General features: G+C 41.2%; 1 protein-coding gene and 1 long non-coding RNA gene across 7 annotated transcripts in view; one reads left to right on the top strand and one right to left on the bottom strand.

The window, feature by feature from the left end:
- LOC113564516 overlaps positions 1–16,863 on the top strand; it is a 43,323-nt gene extending 26,460 nt beyond the window's left edge. The window contains exons 2-4 of the long non-coding RNA XR_003408062.1: positions 15,487–15,871; positions 15,948–16,150; positions 16,806–16,863. This is a non-coding gene — a long non-coding RNA (uncharacterized LOC113564516). The remainder of the gene's footprint in view (positions 1–15,486; positions 15,872–15,947; positions 16,151–16,805) is intronic.
- LOC6550877 (serine/threonine-protein kinase tousled-like 1) overlaps positions 1–18,882 on the bottom strand; it is a 60,397-nt gene extending 41,515 nt beyond the window's left edge. The window contains exons 1-2 of one of the 6 annotated variants that reach the window (XM_026982084.1): positions 18,806–18,882; positions 17,150–17,423 (exon numbers count right to left, since the gene is read on the bottom strand). In XM_026982084.1, coding sequence (XP_026837885.1) covers positions 17,150–17,221 — 72 coding nt within the window. In that variant the 5' untranslated portion in view covers positions 17,222–17,423; positions 18,806–18,882. The other 5 variants (XM_026982081.1, XM_026982082.1, XM_026982083.1 and 2 more) reach the window with 5 other exon arrangements.
- Between the last annotated feature and the right edge of the window lie 424 nt (positions 18,883–19,306).

Genomic DNA, 19,306 nt, shown 5'->3' with positions numbered 1-19,306 from the left:
ATATATTTGTTTTGACATATTTGTTATCTGTTATGATGCTAACTGGCATTTGCTGTCTTTACCATAAATCAGACAAGTACAGTGAAAACGATATATGTAACAACTTTATACATTTCCACAGCATAAAATCTTTTTGAAATATACAGTAAGTATAAATTTTGAACGCAGAGTATTATGTTGCCTAAATGTGTAATATTTTTGGCTGGGTGTAACAAAAGATTGCCCTTGCACAACACTAGGTTTGTGCACTGTGAGAGCTCAAGTCGCATCAGGCAAATTAGCGCCCCCCAGCGGCCAGTAAAAACAATCGACTGGTGCTCCTCTGTGTGTTGCTATCTCGCTGGAACGCCAAGTCTTTAAATGTGTGTTTCTGCCCACAGTTAAATTTTTTTTTTTTGTTCCTGTTAAGGTTTGTTGCGGTTATTCGCATTTCGCTCTACGTTTTACTTCTACGTTTTGGCGTGTCGACGCGTCGCACGTTTTAGCGTAGCTGCTGTTAAAAATACCAAAAAGAGATTTAGAAGAAAAAGAAAAGGCAAGCGCCGCTGCAATGACGCTGCAGTCTACAGAAAGTAACAGGCGCCCAGCGGCGGCGAAGAACGACAGACAGCAGCTTGAAAAAACGAGAGACACAGAGAGGCCAAAGCAGCGAGTGCGAGTACCGCGCTCTCTCTCTTTCTTTCTTTCTCTCTATCTCTCTCTTAGCCTCACTGGTCCTCTCTCTCCCAACTCGCTGGCTCTCTCGCGCATGTTTTGGCTTAGGAAAAAACTCCGGCTGTGTGAAAGAGACGCAGCATACTCTGTGTCTAATTATTAATTTCTGGCATAGAAATGAATGAGATTTTTGTTGTTGGCGTCTTGATTTAATTTGTAGATTTGCCAATGCAAACAATAAGATATTTGGGGTGATTTTAGACCAAGATTCATTGGGAAGAATTACTATTGAATTTCAATTGGAACGAATTGCCTACTGCCTACAACTGAGAAAAATTAAATAAAAAACTTTAAAATTAGTTTAATTTAACGTTGCTCTCAGCACTAGTTTGTAATTAAGAGTCGCTTGAACTGCCACGCAAGCTTCATTTCTTATTGTGCGTTTTATTTAAGTTGACCTAGTTTAATGATCAAAAACGAAGCATAGAAATTTCTATGTAATTGTATCTAAACTTAATTTATGTATAACTTTTAACTCCAATTACCCTTTTGGCCTCTTGGTTAAGTTATCATGTATCGATTTCAATTTACTTGAACTGTTTGTTTGTTTAGTTTTAATTCCACCCCAACCATAAATTCCTTTTCTGTTTCCACTTTAATTCGCGGAGCTTATTTGTTAGTATTTATTATTATTTGTTGCTATTAGCTCACCGATTTTCCCCCGACAATGCAGGTGCGCTGCAATAGGCCCAAATCGCTGGTATTTCGTTTGCTGCGCATTCTCCAGCTGCTGATTTTTTCCTGCTACTCGTTTTTCTTTTCAACTATTATTAACAATCGTACACACATATAACACGCTGTTTTGTTCGCTTCTATTACGGAATTTGGAGTATGTATGTATGTATTCGTATTCTTATTCGTATTCCTTTCTTGTTTGTTTGAATATTTAATCAGATAACTAAGTGGAAGTACACCGAAAAAAAAGAAAAGCGATTCGTGTTGTGGTGAGTTTTCCTTTGTTACGCGCAACAAAAACGAATTCCTGGCAAATACTACTCTTCATTTTTCACCTTTCATCATCGCCACTTTTTTATTTTTTGGTTTTAATTTTTGGTTCTTGCACTGCGGTATTTGTTGTTATTTTTCGCTCTCAGAATTCGCGACGCACCGCCGCAGAGATGAAAACCATCACTTCCGGAGGCGCTTCAAGTACTGAGGAATGTAGTAAATACGTGCGTCGGTATTGGTGAGCGCTGTCTGTGTGCGTGTATGAGTGTATGTGTGCTGCTCTGCCGACGTCGACAGAGCGGCGGCAGAACGGCGGCGACAGCAATAGAAAAGAAGCCAAAGCCAAAAGCACAAGAAAGAAAAAAAAAGCACGCCAAATAAAAGGAAAAGCGAACGGGAGGAGGGGTAAAAATGAAGAAAACAGGGGGTGGCGTGGAAACTGAGGAAAATGGGCAGCAAGCAGTAGGGAGAAAAAGAGAGGGAAAGGACTTTGTTAATACATTCCCAAACTTTGGTCACAAAAGCAGGTCCTAATGTGGGAATAACACCGTCCAGAAAATGGTGGCAAGGCAAAACATGACTAAAATTTAATTCGCCAGTTATTTATATTAGTTAGAGTTAAAATAACTGAAACGAAATCGTTTCATTGTTTCGAAAATGATCTTAGTTTTTTTAAATATTTTAAATTCACTTATAGATGGATTAAATCTATCTTGTAAAACTGAAATATAAAAATGCTTCTTTAGCTGTGTTAATAAAAGCATTGAAAAAGTGGTGGTCGCTTCTATTCTATTACCCGCTGCTGTTTTAAAGTGCCCAGATTTACAGGCATGTCTCTTCGCTATCCCATCTTTCCGTGCTCCTTTCATAGGAAAGTGCCAAGTGTCTGTCTCTATCTGCAACTGCAGTTTCCTCCCTTTGTGGCGGCTGCTGCTGCTTTTCCTGAATTTTCCGCCACCCACCAATCTCCCTCCTTTGGCTTCGTTTTCCACCCAACTGGTTCTGTCAGTTGCGGGCAAGAGCAACTCTGTGACACAGTTTGGAAAGCTGATGTTGCACGTTGCGTGTTGCATGTTGCATGTTGCACACAAGCAGCAGTAATCGAACTGCAATCGAACAGCAGTCAATCACGATTTGAAGTGGGGTTAGGTTGAGCTAGGTCAGCTATTAAGACAATTGAACTAAATATTTATGTAGGCAGGTAATTATTTAATGAAAGTTCAGAGGGGTTAAAAGGGAATTCCAATTAGCATTTATTCGATGCCAGTTGCAAGTTCATGCTTATCAACTAACCCTGATTGGGTGGCAAATGAACTTCCGTTTCGCATTGTGAACGAATCATTTATTAACGAAAAACACCCGATGAATCAAATGAAGTGAGATGAAAGCTCTTTCATTCTAAACACTTGTTGCTAGGCAATTAGTTTTCTTTCATTCGAATTTAAAGCTTTTGCCTTTTAGTTGATATCTGTGTTATCTTCAAAAACATCATCAGTAACCACAATCTAGATGTTCACACTTGTTGCAGGACTTCTCATTTTGTCAATCATCTTTCTATGCACACACGCACACACAGTCACATATGTACATGCACTCTCACTAAAACTTAGCAAGTAAAAGTAAATTTAGGGTTTTAAGCTTCTCTTTGTTTTAGCACATTTTTGGTAATTAATATTTACCAGCAGATTTCTAAGTATCATGTAGTCTCCCTTTTTGTGGGCTTATATTTTTTTTTTTGCTTTGCGACTTCCTTTGTCTTAGTCTTAAGGCGGCTTTTCCGGCAATTTCCGCTACTGAATGTGTGTGTGTGCGCGTGTGTATGTGTGCTTGTCCGGCTGTGTCTTTAATGTGTGGGTGTGGTATGAATGTGTTGGGTTTGGGATACCGTTAACCCGACAACGGCAAACGACAACGAACGGTACCAACTTAAAGTGCCAACAACTTCTGGATGCGAGAAAGCCTTTCTCTCTCTCCAGAGACACCTCTTCCTCTTCCCCATCTTCTTCCACTTCCTCTTCCTCACTGTGCCCCTCGACGAAAGAGATGGCGCTAGTGGCCGTGCGACCGAGAGGGGGCTATCCGAGTGCTGCGGTGCGAAAGAGAGGGGCATAACAGCCTGACTGGGTAGTTGCTGAGTTATGGACACACACAAAATAGAATCAGCGCACAATTTTTGGCTCGTGACAACGGTAACGAACGCAAAACCGAAGTGCAATACCCCCTAGCCACCCCACTCCCCCCTCCCCCTAACCACACACCAGATGCAACGAGAAGTGCAGGGAAAAGCGGTTTAAAAATGGTTGAAAGAGGGGCTTTTGTAGGGTGTTGCAAGATGCGGGGAATGGGGAAAGGGGTACCTCTGCCGCAACAAAAACATTTTAATAAACACACCCGAGAATCAGCAAAAAATAGGGTCCCGAAAATATTGGAAAGCTTTTTCTCATGTGTGAAAAGTGGGCTGGGTGGCAAAAAGAGGGAGCTGCTGCAACAGCTGACAAAAGCTGGCAAAGGACGCTGCCACAGGAGGCAAGGAGGTGCTGGGAAAATGCCCGGAAAACCGGGGGCGAAAAATAGGCAGCAAATAGGGGGTGGAGAAAAATGTAAAGAAAATAGAAGGGCAAGTGCGGGGAAAGTTGGGGAGGGGGGGGGGGGGGGTGGGTAACAGGGAGGTTAAGGACAGGAAGAGTGTGTGCGCAAACAAGAAGCATAAAGGCAGGAAGAGATGGAGAGAAAAAGGCAAAGTGCGTGAAAAAAAGAACCGTAGTACAATTTTGGTTGAAAAATGGGCAGTCGTAGTAAGGGAAATCTCCCCAAAGTAAACTTAACATTTTCAAAAAGCCACATAGCTTAAAAATAAGCTAAAAGCTGCCAGCAATTTGACAACCTAACCAGCACGAGTTATGCAAATTAAAACCAAAAAAAAAATCCCGACAAGAAGGAGCCAAGACTAAGACTGTTTGGGGAAACACCTATCTTAAGTTAATTGTTTGGGGGCAGAATTTCGGACAGGATAATACGGACCTTCATTATTTTACAATTTCTATGAGTCGTAAAATTGGAAATTAAAAAGGACACTGGTTTCTATGCTCATCATGTATGTATTCAACATTCAAGTTAAGCTGCTAAAGCCGAGACCATATTTTATATGGTATGTAACCACATAATAGAGTTTGTTTTTATTTATCAAAGTGGTCAAAGATGATTATGCCAGCGTATGTTTATTATTATATTGCACTTGACACTTGCGAGGACCTGGTACATAAATGGCTGTATACTTCACCACGCACATACATACATACGTACTTGCATACATACATACATACATAGATGATACACACATGCAGATGGGGGGTCCAGGTCCAGTTCCAGTGTTGCCCCGATATTAACACAAAGGCAAAACCCAAAAAGCGACGACAAACAAAACCAGCCAACCGAAGTGGAGTTGCGCTCGTCATAGCGTCATCGCCGACATCGTAGCCATCGTGTTAATGGGTTGGCGGCTGCCGACAATTTTCCACGATTTTCCACCAATCCTCCAACGATTCGCCATCCGGGCATTCGGCCATTCCCCCGCACCACCCCATTTCCCGCCCAGAAATTCCTGATTGAGGACCATCGTCGTCGTTTGTTCCTTGAGCTTCTCATGTCCAAGTGCGCTGGTGTGCGTGTGTGCAGCGCGCGCATCCTGCACCCATGCAACTCACGCATCCCGCACACACACACACACACACACACACGCACGCACGCACACACACGCACACACACCTTCGCCAGGACATATCCACACAGTTATAGAACAGACACACCACACACCGATACAAAGATACAAAAGGCCAGAGTACTCCAACATTTCAATAGTTTAGTCTGCACAGTGGCCCCCAAAATAATGTGGCAGACGATGAAAACGTATTCAGTTATCATCGATGACCTAACCAAAACATCGATACTATCGATAATTTATAAATATTCAATGTGGGTCATTAATCAATTCAGCAATAAACAAGTTTTCAGATCTAGATAAGTGTAACTAATTTTGACATTACATAGTAAAGTCGAAAAGAACGATAATTTTGTAACAATACGAGAAAACTTTTATTTTTAATAAGATTTAGGTGTAAGTTAGGTGTAAGAAAATACCGATTGCTAATACAGTGTACGCAGCTGTTAAATTTGGGTTAGAGCAAATAGGCTGGTACTGGGTGCCACGCCCCCACTGTCATCAACGATTATGGATACCTCACTTATTAGCCAAAACTCTCGATGTGTGCGAGTGTGTGAGTGCTGCCAACTTGATGCCCTCTCACCCTGTCTCTTTCTCCAATTTCTACCATCTCCCTCTCACATCGGTGTCCAGAACAAAAGATTTTGACCAGGAGGAATTTTGAGGAGTTACCCAACATCAACGTGTGTTGGCTGGGAATCGAGTGATTATGTGATTTCCCCTTTGGCCAAGTTACGTGAGTAATTCCCAATGTTCACCCAAGGGAAGACCAGCTTGATGGGGTTAAGATTGAGCCTAGGGTGGAGCGGATCGGATCATTGGCCATGTGGGTTATGGGTGATGATGTTTGATTGAAGGGCAATGCAGCCGGCAAGACAGTTAAATTGCCCAAGTGTTTGAAACTTAATTCTCGATCGGCATCACTTGCCAATTAAAGAGGCCATAGGGGCACCTTAAAACCATTTGTATTCCAAGTTTGGCTTATTAACTCCTCACTTAAATACCTCTTAAGGGCACTTAAGTTTTCCTATTCTAATGCGAAAACAAAATGTTTAAAAATCGCCGATAGACTGCTAGGTTTTGATTTATGTATACCCAAAAACTAACTAAGCTCCCAGGGACGGGTGGGGGTGGGGGATAAGGGGGGTTCCACAAATCAAAGTGCCCCGGGGAGGGGAGCAGTGGGTAATAGGTCCAAAGAAGGAGGAGGGGTGAGAGGGGATTTTCTAGGGCGAGGCATTGCAACCGTCATCTCGTCATCATGGTTGTTTGGTTGCATTTGGCTAACGAAAGGGGAGAACGGGGGGCTGTGGAAAATTCCAAAGGGGTTTTCAGTTGGGGGTGGCGGCGAGTGGGAAAATTCAGTGCGAGAAGGTTACCGAGGGATTGGGGAGGGGTTATGGCTTTTCTCTGTATGTAATAGACACAAAACCGAGGCTCTGAGGCTGTTCGAAAAGCTCTGTGTTGAATTTGGAGCCCCTTTTGTTGTTGCGGGTTGCAGATTGTTGCAGGTTCCTATCGCTGTTGTTGTTGGTGTTGCTGTTGCAGTTGCAGCAGTTGACTGTTGCCTGGAAGTGGGAAAACTAAACTACAACAGCAGCAAAACATTTTGCTAAATACACACTGGAAATGGCAGTCTCCACTTTCCACCTCCACCTCTTATCGCTCTAGGTTTCTCTCTCTCTTTCTCTTTCTCTTTTTTGCGCCCCGTCTCTTTCGGCCACAGATGCTGCATGTTGCACATTGGAAAACTAAGCCCGCCACGGAAAGTGAGAAGGTGGAAAAATGCAGAGGGCGGTGAAAATACAGAGCTCTCTTTCCATCAGTTCCTCTTCTATTTTCACCGAAATATAACAAAAGGGAAAAAGAACCCAAATGGAACGACAAAAACAACAATAAAGGCTCGGAATATTCGCGGAAAATTGTTTTTTTGGCGAATACAGATATGTAGATACGAGCAGGAGAAAACGGTGATAAAGTAGATAAAATGGAGGACAAGAAAAGCTGTTACTCTTATCCAAGCTTATTAGATGTTGGGCAATATTATTTTAATAAAATCGCTGCCCTTTTTTCCCAAAGTTCCCAAAAGTGAAGTTCATAACTTACATTTATATGTGTGTTAAATACAAATTGGTGTACCAAATGCACATTAACTGCTTAAGATTTTGAAAATTTAATTCCGAAACTCACCTGCAAAAGAAAAGAAACATATACATTTATTTTTAATAGTGCTTTCAGATATGCTATTTATGGTATTTAAAGCTGTTAATATAAACCTGAATTAACAAACTTAGAAAATGTTTTTACTTTACTATCAAGATATATTTGTTTAAAGATATTTTATAATGGTTTTGAGACTATCTAAAGCTGTCGAGCTATGTAGCGTAGGCATTTCAAATGACTCAAAAAGTATCCACGAGTTGAAGACCAAGATTGTGAATCGGTTTTTTTTGTTTTTGTTTTGTGAGATGAACAACAATGCGAAACTTCGACTTGGGGAGGCTGGGGGCGAGGCTGGCTGAGGGGCAGAGGTGAGACAGATGACGATGACGATGACGACGACGACGACAGATGGTCAAGAGGAATGTATCTGTATCTGCATTTGCGGCTGCTGCCTACGGCTCGCGCATATGTGTGCTTGTCCGTGTGTATCTACAACATAACACAAATCAAAACTTGGCTGAAACTGCAGGCGGAGGCTGCTGATATGGTCGCCGTTGCTTTTGCTATTGCTATTGCTATTGCTATGGCTGTTTGCCGCTGCAGCTTGCCCCATCGACAGCAGCAGCAACAAAACTTAACTGAACTGAACTGAACTTAAGGCTGCGAGGCACATACATAACTAATAGATACATAAAGCCGTATCTTTTGGGTGAATGAACTGTAATGAGAATGTGAACCTAGGCAACAACAACTAGCAACCGGCAACCAGCAACCAGCAACCAGCTACAAGCAACGAGCGATGTTGTCGTCGTCTCAGCCGCAGCAACATCAGCAACAGCAACAACATCAGCCCATTGCGAATGCCGAGAATCGCAACGCAAAGTGCGCAATTAGAGGTGTTGTTGTTGTTCTGTTGCATCTTGTTGTTGCTCCTGTAGTTGCTTCTGTTGTTCTCTTTGGTGTTGTTGTTGGTCTTCGTGTGGTCACTTCTGCTCTTTCTAATGTTGTTGCTAGAAATTACCAGTGATTCTTAGACTTATTCTACCAAAGCGATCTGTAAATAATCTAACTGGAAGAATCCTACTTCCTACTGAAAGAATCCTACTTCCTACTGGAAGAATCCTACTTCCTACTGGAAGAATCCTACTTCCTACTGGAAGAATTGCAGTGAAGGCTAACAACAACCGTGTATACGTTCCAGTTTCCAGTTCACGAATTGGAACTGCTGTCTTGAAATGTGCCAAAATAAACAGGGAGTGCAACTAGGGTTGCCACCCACCGCTGAAAAGAAACTGGTGAACTTTTTGCAAGGCAAAATATTGCAGGCGTGGCGCACACATTCCGCATATACATATGTAGGCAAAATACAGACAGCAAAGGACACGAAGAAAGCGCAAAGCACGGGGATAAATAAAGGTGGAGGCAGGGAAAGGGGTGGAGAAAATGAAAAAGGGTTTTTAAAACCAGGAAAATGTGCAAGGGTTATGAGTTGCCATACTCACTCACTCTCAATTATTTAACATATTGCACAAATGCACGCAACATCAGGATGTTTTGCAAAAAGAGGGGAGGAGGAAAGGGCAAAGGGCAAGGATAATAGAGGCGGGTCCTTCGTTATTCCTTGAAGGTAAGGAACCCGTAAGGTAAGGAGACGGACAGCAGTAACATTGCAAAGTGCAAAAGTTTCACAACAAAATTGAATTTTTAATTTGCTTTGCACACAAAGCAAATAAAAGATGGGGAAACACAAAGGAAAAGTAAGTGAGGAAGTAGCAAAAGTTTAAAAACATCAAAAGCAGATGGTATGTAAACATATATATATTATATACAAAAACTGCAATTGTAAGAACAAATTTGCAGCTAAACGAAATGAATAAAAAAAAAACGGACGGTAGGCATGACTTAATTAATAATTTTTTAAAATCAAAATATAAGTTTTAATGATTGTTGTGCTGTAGCTCCTGTGTCTGAAATACATCTATTTATTTAGGTGGTTCCGAGTTTCTTAAAAGTATTTAGTTAGTTAAACGGCGTTCTTTAAGAAAGCAACCGAATAAGTATGCTCCAAAAAGGAGGCTGCCAAATCAGGGAAAGCTTGTCGCGGAAAAGTGAAAGAGGGAAATGCGATTGAGGGAAAACTAACAAGGAGCTGAGCTGCCGATACATGGCGGATACCACACTGTGGAGGCATAGATGTGCTCTATGTACCAGAAACGAATGCCGCCGCCATCGCCATCGCCATCGCCACCGCCACCGTCAGCACCAGCACCAGATACATATGCATGTATGTGTATGTATATGCATCCAGCTATCCGTATATCTGCATCTGCATCCGCATCCGCATCCGCATCTGGAGCCGAGAGCAGTCTGTATCTGTATCTGTATATCTGCATCTGTAGCCGCGCCACCAAGGGAGGGGGGCCGAGATCGGGCGGATGCGGGGCTTATAACTATGTGCAAAGTGCCGGGGAAATGGAATAGCCTGTAGCCTGCGTAGCCTGTGCCGCCTGGGCAATGTTTCGATGGTTTCGGACCCCGCACCTATTAGTCCCGCCCACAACATCCAACCATCCAACCATCCATCCATCCAACCAAACCCATCCCAACCCAACCCATTCTAAGTTCTCCGTGCTCTCAAAACTAACTGGTTGCCACTGGAGGCATCCGGCTGAAATGCGTCGAGCTGCGTTGCCATGCAGCCGGCGAGCCACCGAGGCACTATACTAAGCCACCCAGCCACAGAGCCACCCACACACTAAACACACACAGAGTCACCCACACACACAGGGAGCAGGAGCAGGAGAAGGAGCAGGACACTCGGAGATGAGCGCGTGAGTTGACACAGAGGCCAAAGTATTGATAAAAACACTGCCACGAAAGTCTACAGTGGAACTCTCCTAAGCAAGCCAATAATACCAGTAGAAACTTGAATATAAGTTTCGATTCCATTGCAGTATTAATGCGAAGGACGAATTATTTTGAGTGAGTTCTTAAGCATCATGAGTAGATGGACCACCATTAAATTGTCATGTACATCATATCGTTGAAGCGCATCGGGTACATGTGTAGTTCTCCAGTAATATTTCAGCATAACAATGATAACCATTTAGCAATAAATACCCCACACATAACCGCAACGAAACCCCCGTGAAAATCCTCGCACAGCATCACAGTGAAGCCTCGCTGAGGCATCGTCCCTAATCCGCTAATTTTCAATTGCCAAATCCATGCGAAAATCGTAATCTCCGTGCTGTGAATATGGCTTATATGTATATGTATGTTGCATGCATCTGTGTCGTTGAAGGGGGGGTTTTATGACTGGCAAATGTTGGACAAACACTGAGGAGACCACAGAGTTGTACATACAGTTGTACGGGCCACAGGCGTCGAGGGGAGTTTATAAAGTTCCCAGACTACTTGACAAACGTGGCAGAAGTTTTGTTTTATTTATTTAAGTCAAAAGTCTCCTTATGCTGTTCAATTCAGTCCTAATTTCGTATAAGCTGCTTGTTAAAATTGAAATTAACTATAGAAACTGAAGTTTTGAAACCACCCTCGCCTCATTATAAATGTGTGCTTTTGAGCGAGTGTGTATGTGTGTGTGCACACATCTCTGCGGGTGTGGGTACATCCTTTATAAGCAAACAAAATGCAATTATATAAATATGTATAATGCGATGGCCAACGATTCTCATTATACAAAAGCCACACTTACATACATACATACGCACGCTTGAATTATGGCACTGCGAGTGTGAGTGTGTGTGTGTGCGTTGAGCGGCATATACTTAACGCATATTATATTAGTTCCTGGTCTATATATGTATGCAGCGTCCCCCGATTTAAGTACATAGAACATACATATATATACATACATATAGCACAAATTATTGCAGGCAGCTCCTAATCTGGTCGCAAATGCCTTCTTCCCTCCCCCCTTCTCCTCTCCACCCCCTTTCTGCAAGCCATATATGCAAATTAACCAAATTAAAAAGTCGAATATGTTTTGCTAAAGCTATCACAAATTACACGGGAATTCGAATTACGCACCTAATCCATTGATTACTTGCGAATAAAACTACACAGCATATGACAATCATTGGGTTAATTACCACTGGCATTTAAAAGGCCAAGAAAGGATTTATATCCACCAACTTGACTCTCGAGTTTACTTGAACCCATGACGTATACCTAATATTTCGTAAACATTACAGAGCTATCATTGCGCATTCGCCGCATATGCAACAATTGCATACTATTATTATTTTATATGAGTCTTAGCCCTGTTCTCCCCCTGTTACATTCCCCTCATTAAATAAATTTACTTTTGTCGCCACACACGGCGTATGCGTAATACTGATAAGGCGCCTCAAAAGGCCACCAGTTTTGGATTCTCAAAGACTTTGCATTTTTCTGCTAACACCAAAACTTCGCATATCAGGGCAAAGCTGCATTTTCCTGATGTTGATGAGGTTGTAAAAGTTAAATAAATTACAAAATATATGTAACCAAAAAAGAAAACAAACAAAAAGCAATAGCAAACAGAACGGATAGCAGAGATGTGTGGTGTGCGGCTGCTGAAAATGGCAGAAAAAAAAAAGGAAAAAATAGGGAAAATAAGGCTAAGGGTGTTATGCGTGGGCAGCCTCGCCCCATTTTCACCCAGCTGACGCCCACTCGAAGTATATAAATGCGAAACATGCTGAAAATTCTTACATAAGCACGAAGAGGAGACTCTCAAGGGGCGTAGGAAAGGCAGGGCCTTTTGCGTGGGGAGGTGCCTTTGCGCACCACCCAACCCCTACCAAAAATGTTTCTCACAGTGTATGTGTGAGCTGCATACATTAACAACAACAATAACAGCAACAACAAAAGCTGTGCCAGCCACCGTAAATATTGAAAAATTCCATATCCGTTGTGATGTCAACTCATAAAAAAAAGAGAAAACCCCCCCGACAGATGGCGGCACCTACGAATGCGAACCCCCTGGAAAACCGAACCGATCCAAAATCCTCTCTATAAAATCCACCCATCCCCAACACCCGCCCTCTCTTTTATCTCCTTTATATCAGCACAAGAAAAAGCGAGAAATAAGTGAAATAAAACGGAAAAGGTACATACATATATGTATAGAGAGAAGGAACATACATACATATATGGTATTGTCCTCCAGGGGGCGCCAGTGAGCCGCAGTTGTCGTCGCCTTTTGTGGACATCAAAAGCCTAAAATCTCCCGAAAACCCCAACCCTCTTCTAGGATACATATTACCCCACACTTCTCCAACGCCCCAAAGCTCGTAAAGCAAATTTCACTTTAAACGAAACATTCTTTTGATTACTTAATCAAATTGGTCCAAGAGTTTTTGTATATATTATTATTCTTTTTAAATTACAGCAAAGTTAAGTTGAATATCTTTTCGAATTTCGGAAATTATTTTGAACTAACTTTAAGTTGAATTTAGTGGATAAATTTGAAAAAAAAATTTTTTTTTTTATTTTTTGGTATTTACGGAGTTTAATTTAATTTCTTAAATTTAATTCTCTAATTTGGCCCAGATTCTGCTTTTTAATTTTTAGGTCAACCTAAAACTGCTAGAATTTCATTTCATTTCTTACAACAGTGCATGATTTTCAAGCATTAATTTTAAGGTGGTTTTTTTTTTATCTCGCACATACTTGAACTCGGTCCACCAGCTATTCTTTACCCTTTCTTTCCTCTTTCTCTTATCTTCTGTTAAGTAACAGTCATTTTTGGAGAGACGTGCCGTTTTAACAGCTCAACGAAAGAAAAAAGTACTTTTGCATTTTAGGTCAGGTCGCACTCGCAAAATCTATGCAGCAGCAGCGACGCATGACTAGTTTTGCCTTTTTTTCTCCTTAACTTCTTTATGTTCGCTTCTTTCTCCTCACATCTTCCTTGCTCGCCCCTCTTCTTTGGCCTTTTCTTCTGTCGTCGTGAGCTGGCAGCGTATAATTTTCATGGCAAGTTCATTGAACTTGCGAATTTTTTTCACCTTACTACGAATTTTTTCCAACTTGTTTTTGTTTTTTGTGGTGTATTTGATTCTTTTCCATTGGGATGGCCAACAATTAAGTGGCCGAATAAGAAGAAGCCAGAGAAGAGAAAGAGCTAGACAAAGAGAAATTAGGTTTTCTAGTTGTGCCACTCAGGCTTAAAAATTTGTTGACCTGTCTATATAAAAATTATCAGTTCTGCCAAAAAAAAAATATATATACATATAGATATATAAAGATATAAAAAATGTGGTACGTTATTGCTTAATAAGAAATAGGTTGTAATATTATATTGATATAGAAAAAAAAAATGGTACTTCCATTGACCATTTTCCTCTCAATCGACTCAAACGACTCTCTTTTGATTTTATGGACTAACCTTAAAGCGGCTCATTTTCCGCTGCTTTACCACAGGCATCTCTGCTGTTTCTCTCCTTTTCTCGCCGCCTCTTTTTGTTTCTTTCTCTCGTTTTGTTTGTTTCTTGTTTGTGCTTTCCGCTTTTTATTTTGAGATTGCAGCTTTTCTTGGATTCCCTATTTTAATGTATTTATTTAACACAAACTTGTGATCTTTGCTTCATTCACTATTTATTTATGTGGGGATCTAACAGTTTGTATTTTATTTTACTCATTGTTTACTTTTTTGTTATCATTATTCCTATATACGTTTTATGTTTACTGAATTTCTTGTTTTTTATTTAATTTTATTTCTGCGAACAAATTAATTACTTTTGAAGTAATTTTTCTTTCGTGGCCACACACTTTTCACGGATTTGTTTTCATATTTCAAATTTCCCTTGTTTCTTGTTGTATACTTGTTCTAATACATTTTTGCACTATCAAGCACTGCACGGAAAAAAAAATGTTGTTCAAAAAAATGATAAGAGAAATTGCATTTTCTGCAATGGCCTTTCTCTCTTTTCCGTTAGCTTTCTTCGCTTCTCTTGTTCTCTTGCTCTCTTAGTCGCGCCGATGACAACAACAAGCGGTGATGCGATAGCGATTAACGATAACAGCGGCTAAAACAGAAACTCCATTGAGGCGTGGAAATGTGTGGAGAAAACCACTTTTCCGCCTTCTCTTTGCTTTTACGTGCCAGTCCGTTTTGTGGCTAATTTTTACGGTATTTTCTTTTTGCAACTCCTTTTGCTTAGCGAGACGTCCATCGGTCTTTGCTCTGCTTTCGCCGTCTGCTTCTTACTATTCGTCGTATTCTTCTTATGCTGATTTTCCTCGTTTTGCTGTTGTTGTTGCTGTTTAGAAGGCGAAAACTCGGAAAAGACAAACAGGACAACTGCGATAAACGACAACGAGAACGAACCGCTTACAACTGCCGGTGAACGTCGCCAAAAACGCAGCTTCGTCTTCCTCTGTCGCTGCCTCTGCCGCAGCCGCTGCTGGCGTCGACTGCGGCAGCGTGGTCTCGCGAATGCTGCCGCCGAAAAGCTGTTGTTTTTGTTGACCTTTTTTTCAGATTTCCTTAGAAAAATCCTTACTCTGCTTTTTCGAGCTTTTATTCTAAGCAACTTTTATGTTTCAAAGTTATCGCAGTCTTCAACACGCTGCCAAGAATATGTAAACAAAAATTCATTTTTGGTCTCTCTCCTTTTAAAACAATCCTTGATCAACTTTTACTTCCAGTTGTGTTCAAAATAATAATGCTTTTAGTCAATATTTTATAATACTTAAGCCAGTGAAACCAAAAAATGATTTTTAAGGATTTGCTTGTTAGAAAATACATATATGTAAAGAATGTTTCAAGATCGCGAATATCTCATACTTATTCTAATTTTTGATTTAATTTCTAATTATATTTATTTATTTGTAATTGTTATATTAGAGTGACGTCATGATAAATGACGTAAAATGATAGTAAATAAATTAAAATAAATATTTTATTTTAATAATCTTTTTTATTCTTTTAGACATTCCATGAAAGTAAAAAACAGGAGGAACTGCGACGTCGACGTCGGCAGAGCGAACAGCGCCCGACCTACGACCACATTAAAAGAGAGAGAGAAAGAGAAAGCGGGAGAGCGCATGGAAGAGCAAAGCCAAAAGAATGGCAAAACAGAAAGAGCGAGGGAGACAGCCGGCAAAACGTCAGTGGGAATGTTAGTAACATGCGGAAGTGCACTGCATGCTGTTATTTTCGCTTTCTGTTTTCCCGCTGTTATCGATATCATATTATGTGCCGATATTTGAAAAGTATTTCGCGGTCAACCGCATAGTAAATATCACCAGATAATAGCAAATTTGATGTTACCAAACATTAGAGTTGAAAACATTCTACATATTCCTTAATGAAATGTAAGAACATTATTGATACTTTAGCTCTTTAAGCGCGGTCTGACCATTTTCCACTGTTTTTTGGCTTTCTCCGCAGATTCTTCTGTCGCTGAAACGTTGGGCCTATCAGCTGTTCTTTCATTTGCACTTTCATTCCATTACACTGAAAAATAAAGAGCAGAATCGTGGCAGAATGCAAACAGAGAAGCAGCAGTGCCCGAAAAAACCAAATAGACCAAAAAGGGGAGCGCTATGTGGGCGGAAAGTGGGTGGTGTGCAGGCATTCCGTGAGTTTCTCAGGTGGGTGGTGCGACTATGCCTATGTATGTATGTATGTGTCTGTGGTCCCCATCTTTATGTGCCTTTATGTACTGCGAGTGCCGTGCATTTATGTATTGCCTGTGCTTGTGTGTGTGTGTGTGTGTGTGACGAAATGTTGACAACAACAACAGCGACAAGGTGAGGGCCATGTGTGCGTCTGTGGTAGTGCTGCGATTAAGGCCTACACTGGCCAAAAAAGGAGTATCACAAACATATTGAACCAAATCGAACCACAGATTCAAGGTTGTAGTATTAATTACAATAAGTTGCTGGATTGAAAAACCCCCTAAGTTATGGTTAAAAACCGGCATTCAATTTAAATTGAAAACAAACTGCCTGTGCGATTTGTTTTCGTGTGTTTCCCATTGAAAAGGAGCTCAGAAGTGGGTGGAATATGGGGGTGGGGTGTTGAACAACAAGGGTTGGGTAGCTACCATTCCCCCATCCCCCCTTACATTCCCACACTCAGAAACACACACACACATACACAGCTTCATCTTTGCATTATCCCAACGAATTTACCCATTTTCCTCCAAATTTCTCAATTTTTCTTGTTCTCTTTTCTCCCTACCGCCGATGCTAATTTATTTTCGCTTTTTTTCCACATTTCCATACCTCTTCTTGTGCTTCAAAGCGGCAGCAAAGCCAAGAAAGAAGTGCAGAAAAAAAAGAAAACATTGAGGGGCAAAAACTTCGGAAAAGCATCTGCAACAACAACAACTGCATCTGCATGTGCATCTCGACGAAACAAGAAAAGTTCCAAAGTGCAATAACCGTTTGCCATTAACCCTTCGATGGCCCCAGGGGCCAGCCCATTGACAGCCAATCGCGGCGATCTATGCGACGTCATACACAGCGAGAAATTGGAGTCAAACAAGGCAGCCAACTAGCATAATTACCATATATCAAATTTCTTCGTGTTTGTTTTACAAAATATGAAATATAATCCATGTTTAAATTGAAATCTTTCGCACTTACCCTCACTCCCATAATTCGAGCCTCCAGAAGCTCCTGTTTCCGTGGATTCAGTGAAGTTTGAAATTGATCCATTACTATGTGGTTATTACCTTCGGATAGGAATTTCGTTTTCTTATTTTCAATTCAGATAAAAGAGTTTTTCTGAGATTTTTTTCTGATCGTTGGTTGGTTTACGTATTCAACATTTTGTCAGTGATTTAATGATCGATTGCAAATGTCGGCAACGAATGCGACAAGATTTGTCAGAGCCATGGCAATAATGTGGCAAATTCATCTGAAAAAATTAATGTACACCAATATAAAATCGCTATTTTGCCATATATATGCTGCAAATTTTTTAGCACGCATTGTGTGGCTTATATAAAGGCCCCTATCTGCAGGCATTTCTTATCAACGTTTTTGTTTTGCCTATAGCGCCAAACAAAAAATTACCAAATATGTATTATCAATTGTGTTTCACTGAAATACTTGTGTGTGCTATGTTCAAGATTCATTAAAAAGCTCATAAGCCCATAATGTAGAACTGACTTGTCTTTCTAAATGAAATACGTATTTGCTGGGAAATCTATCAATATGGTTTAAGGAATACTTCAGCCCGCCTAAGGGTTAATGTTCCAAGATGAAATCCCAATAGGTTTTAGTCCGAATCTTCCCCTTTTCCGTCTTCTTCTTGCCCTGCCGCTTTTGTTGCGTTGCCTGCGCTTTAGAGATCGGCATCTCGAATCTCCAATTGGAGTGAGATTTTTGTTTTTTTTGTTATTTTCCTCGCGCACTCGGCGAAAATGCAGGCCAAAGAGCGGGGCCGATAGCGGAAAGGAGCAAGATGGACGGCCCAACTAGACCTACTAATTGCCATATACACATGTGCACATATATAGCGCCACGCCTCCAACTGCCCCCAAGCACACGCACGCACATGTGCATGTGTATGTTTTCTGATTTGCTACCGGTGCCAATTTGTTTTTGCGAGTGTATTTATTTGAATTTACTTGTATTCCCGTGCAGTTGTGTGAGTGCGAGAGAATTAAATCGCCGGCTGAGATAAAATAAAAGCCACTACAACAATAACAACAATATAAGAGACTCTTTTCACTCGGCTCTCGCTCTCCCGCTCGCACTCGCACTCGCTTCGCTTTTCGTTTGCTTTGCTTTGCTTTGCGTTTGCCTTCTTCTTTTTTCCCCCTCCGTTTTTGCACACAACGCTGCGAGGTTAAGTTTGCGATTTAAGGAATTGTTCGATTTCTACGGCTTTTCCGCTATTGACTTTACATTTTTGGGTGAACGGCGGGGGGGTGGGGCGTGTTTACCATGCCATTTGGTGTAGCAAGCATATATCTTCCGTTTCCGATCGGATCGGCGATTGTCTTCAACTTTCAGAGGCTGCAACTATAGCTTTTTGTTGTTCTTTTTGTGTTTTTTTTTATTTCGCTTTTGTTTCTTTTGGCAATGGGTTTTGTGGCGTGGCACTGTCGGCACGGCACTGAAGGGTTAAGGTTAAGGGCCAATCGCCATGATACCCAAATGTGTTTACTTCGGTTTTCCACAGCCGAATTTTGTCTATTTTCACAGTAAAAAAATATTCACAATATTCACACGAACGCACACACGCAGAAATGGCCTAAAAATATACTGTAAGTTGGTGTTAAACAAAAATACCAAATTGTGTGTGCAAAGAAGCCATCTGGCGGAACGATGAGTGCGCTTAACATGCACAATTGTGACTGTTTGGCGCGGTTTGGCAATCACATGCAATGCAGCGAGCGCACAAACCACATTTAGCGAGGACATACACCGCGTACCAGCGAATGCACGAATCGCTCGCCCACCGAGTACATGCACCAGCTTAGCCAGTACACCTACCGACCTTAGCGACGACACCCACCTCGCTATTGCCCATCGCTAACATCAATGTATCGCATTAGGGTGACCGCATATTTAGTATATTTTGCAGCTTCAATTGGGTTTTAACTAAATGTAATGCTTTGCCAACATTGGCGTGCGTGTTTCTTGCGGTCACAATTGGCACGACACAAATGGGTTAGAAAACATTGGATAAAACACAGCTCACACCAAAGTTCGACCATAGTATAAACGGGACTTAAGGCGGATTTTAAATGGTATTTTTGTTCTAATGTTTGGGATTTTCTAGTGTTTGGC

Source organism: Drosophila erecta, unplaced genomic scaffold (assembly GCF_003286155.1).
Source record: "Drosophila erecta strain 14021-0224.00,06,07 unplaced genomic scaffold, DereRS2 tig00000126-arrow-pilon, whole genome shotgun sequence".
In the NCBI taxonomy this organism is placed as follows: Eukaryota; Metazoa; Arthropoda; class Insecta; order Diptera; family Drosophilidae; genus Drosophila; species Drosophila erecta.
The sequence above is the reverse complement of the archived record's forward strand: the minus strand, read 5'-3'. Positions and strand labels throughout refer to the sequence as shown.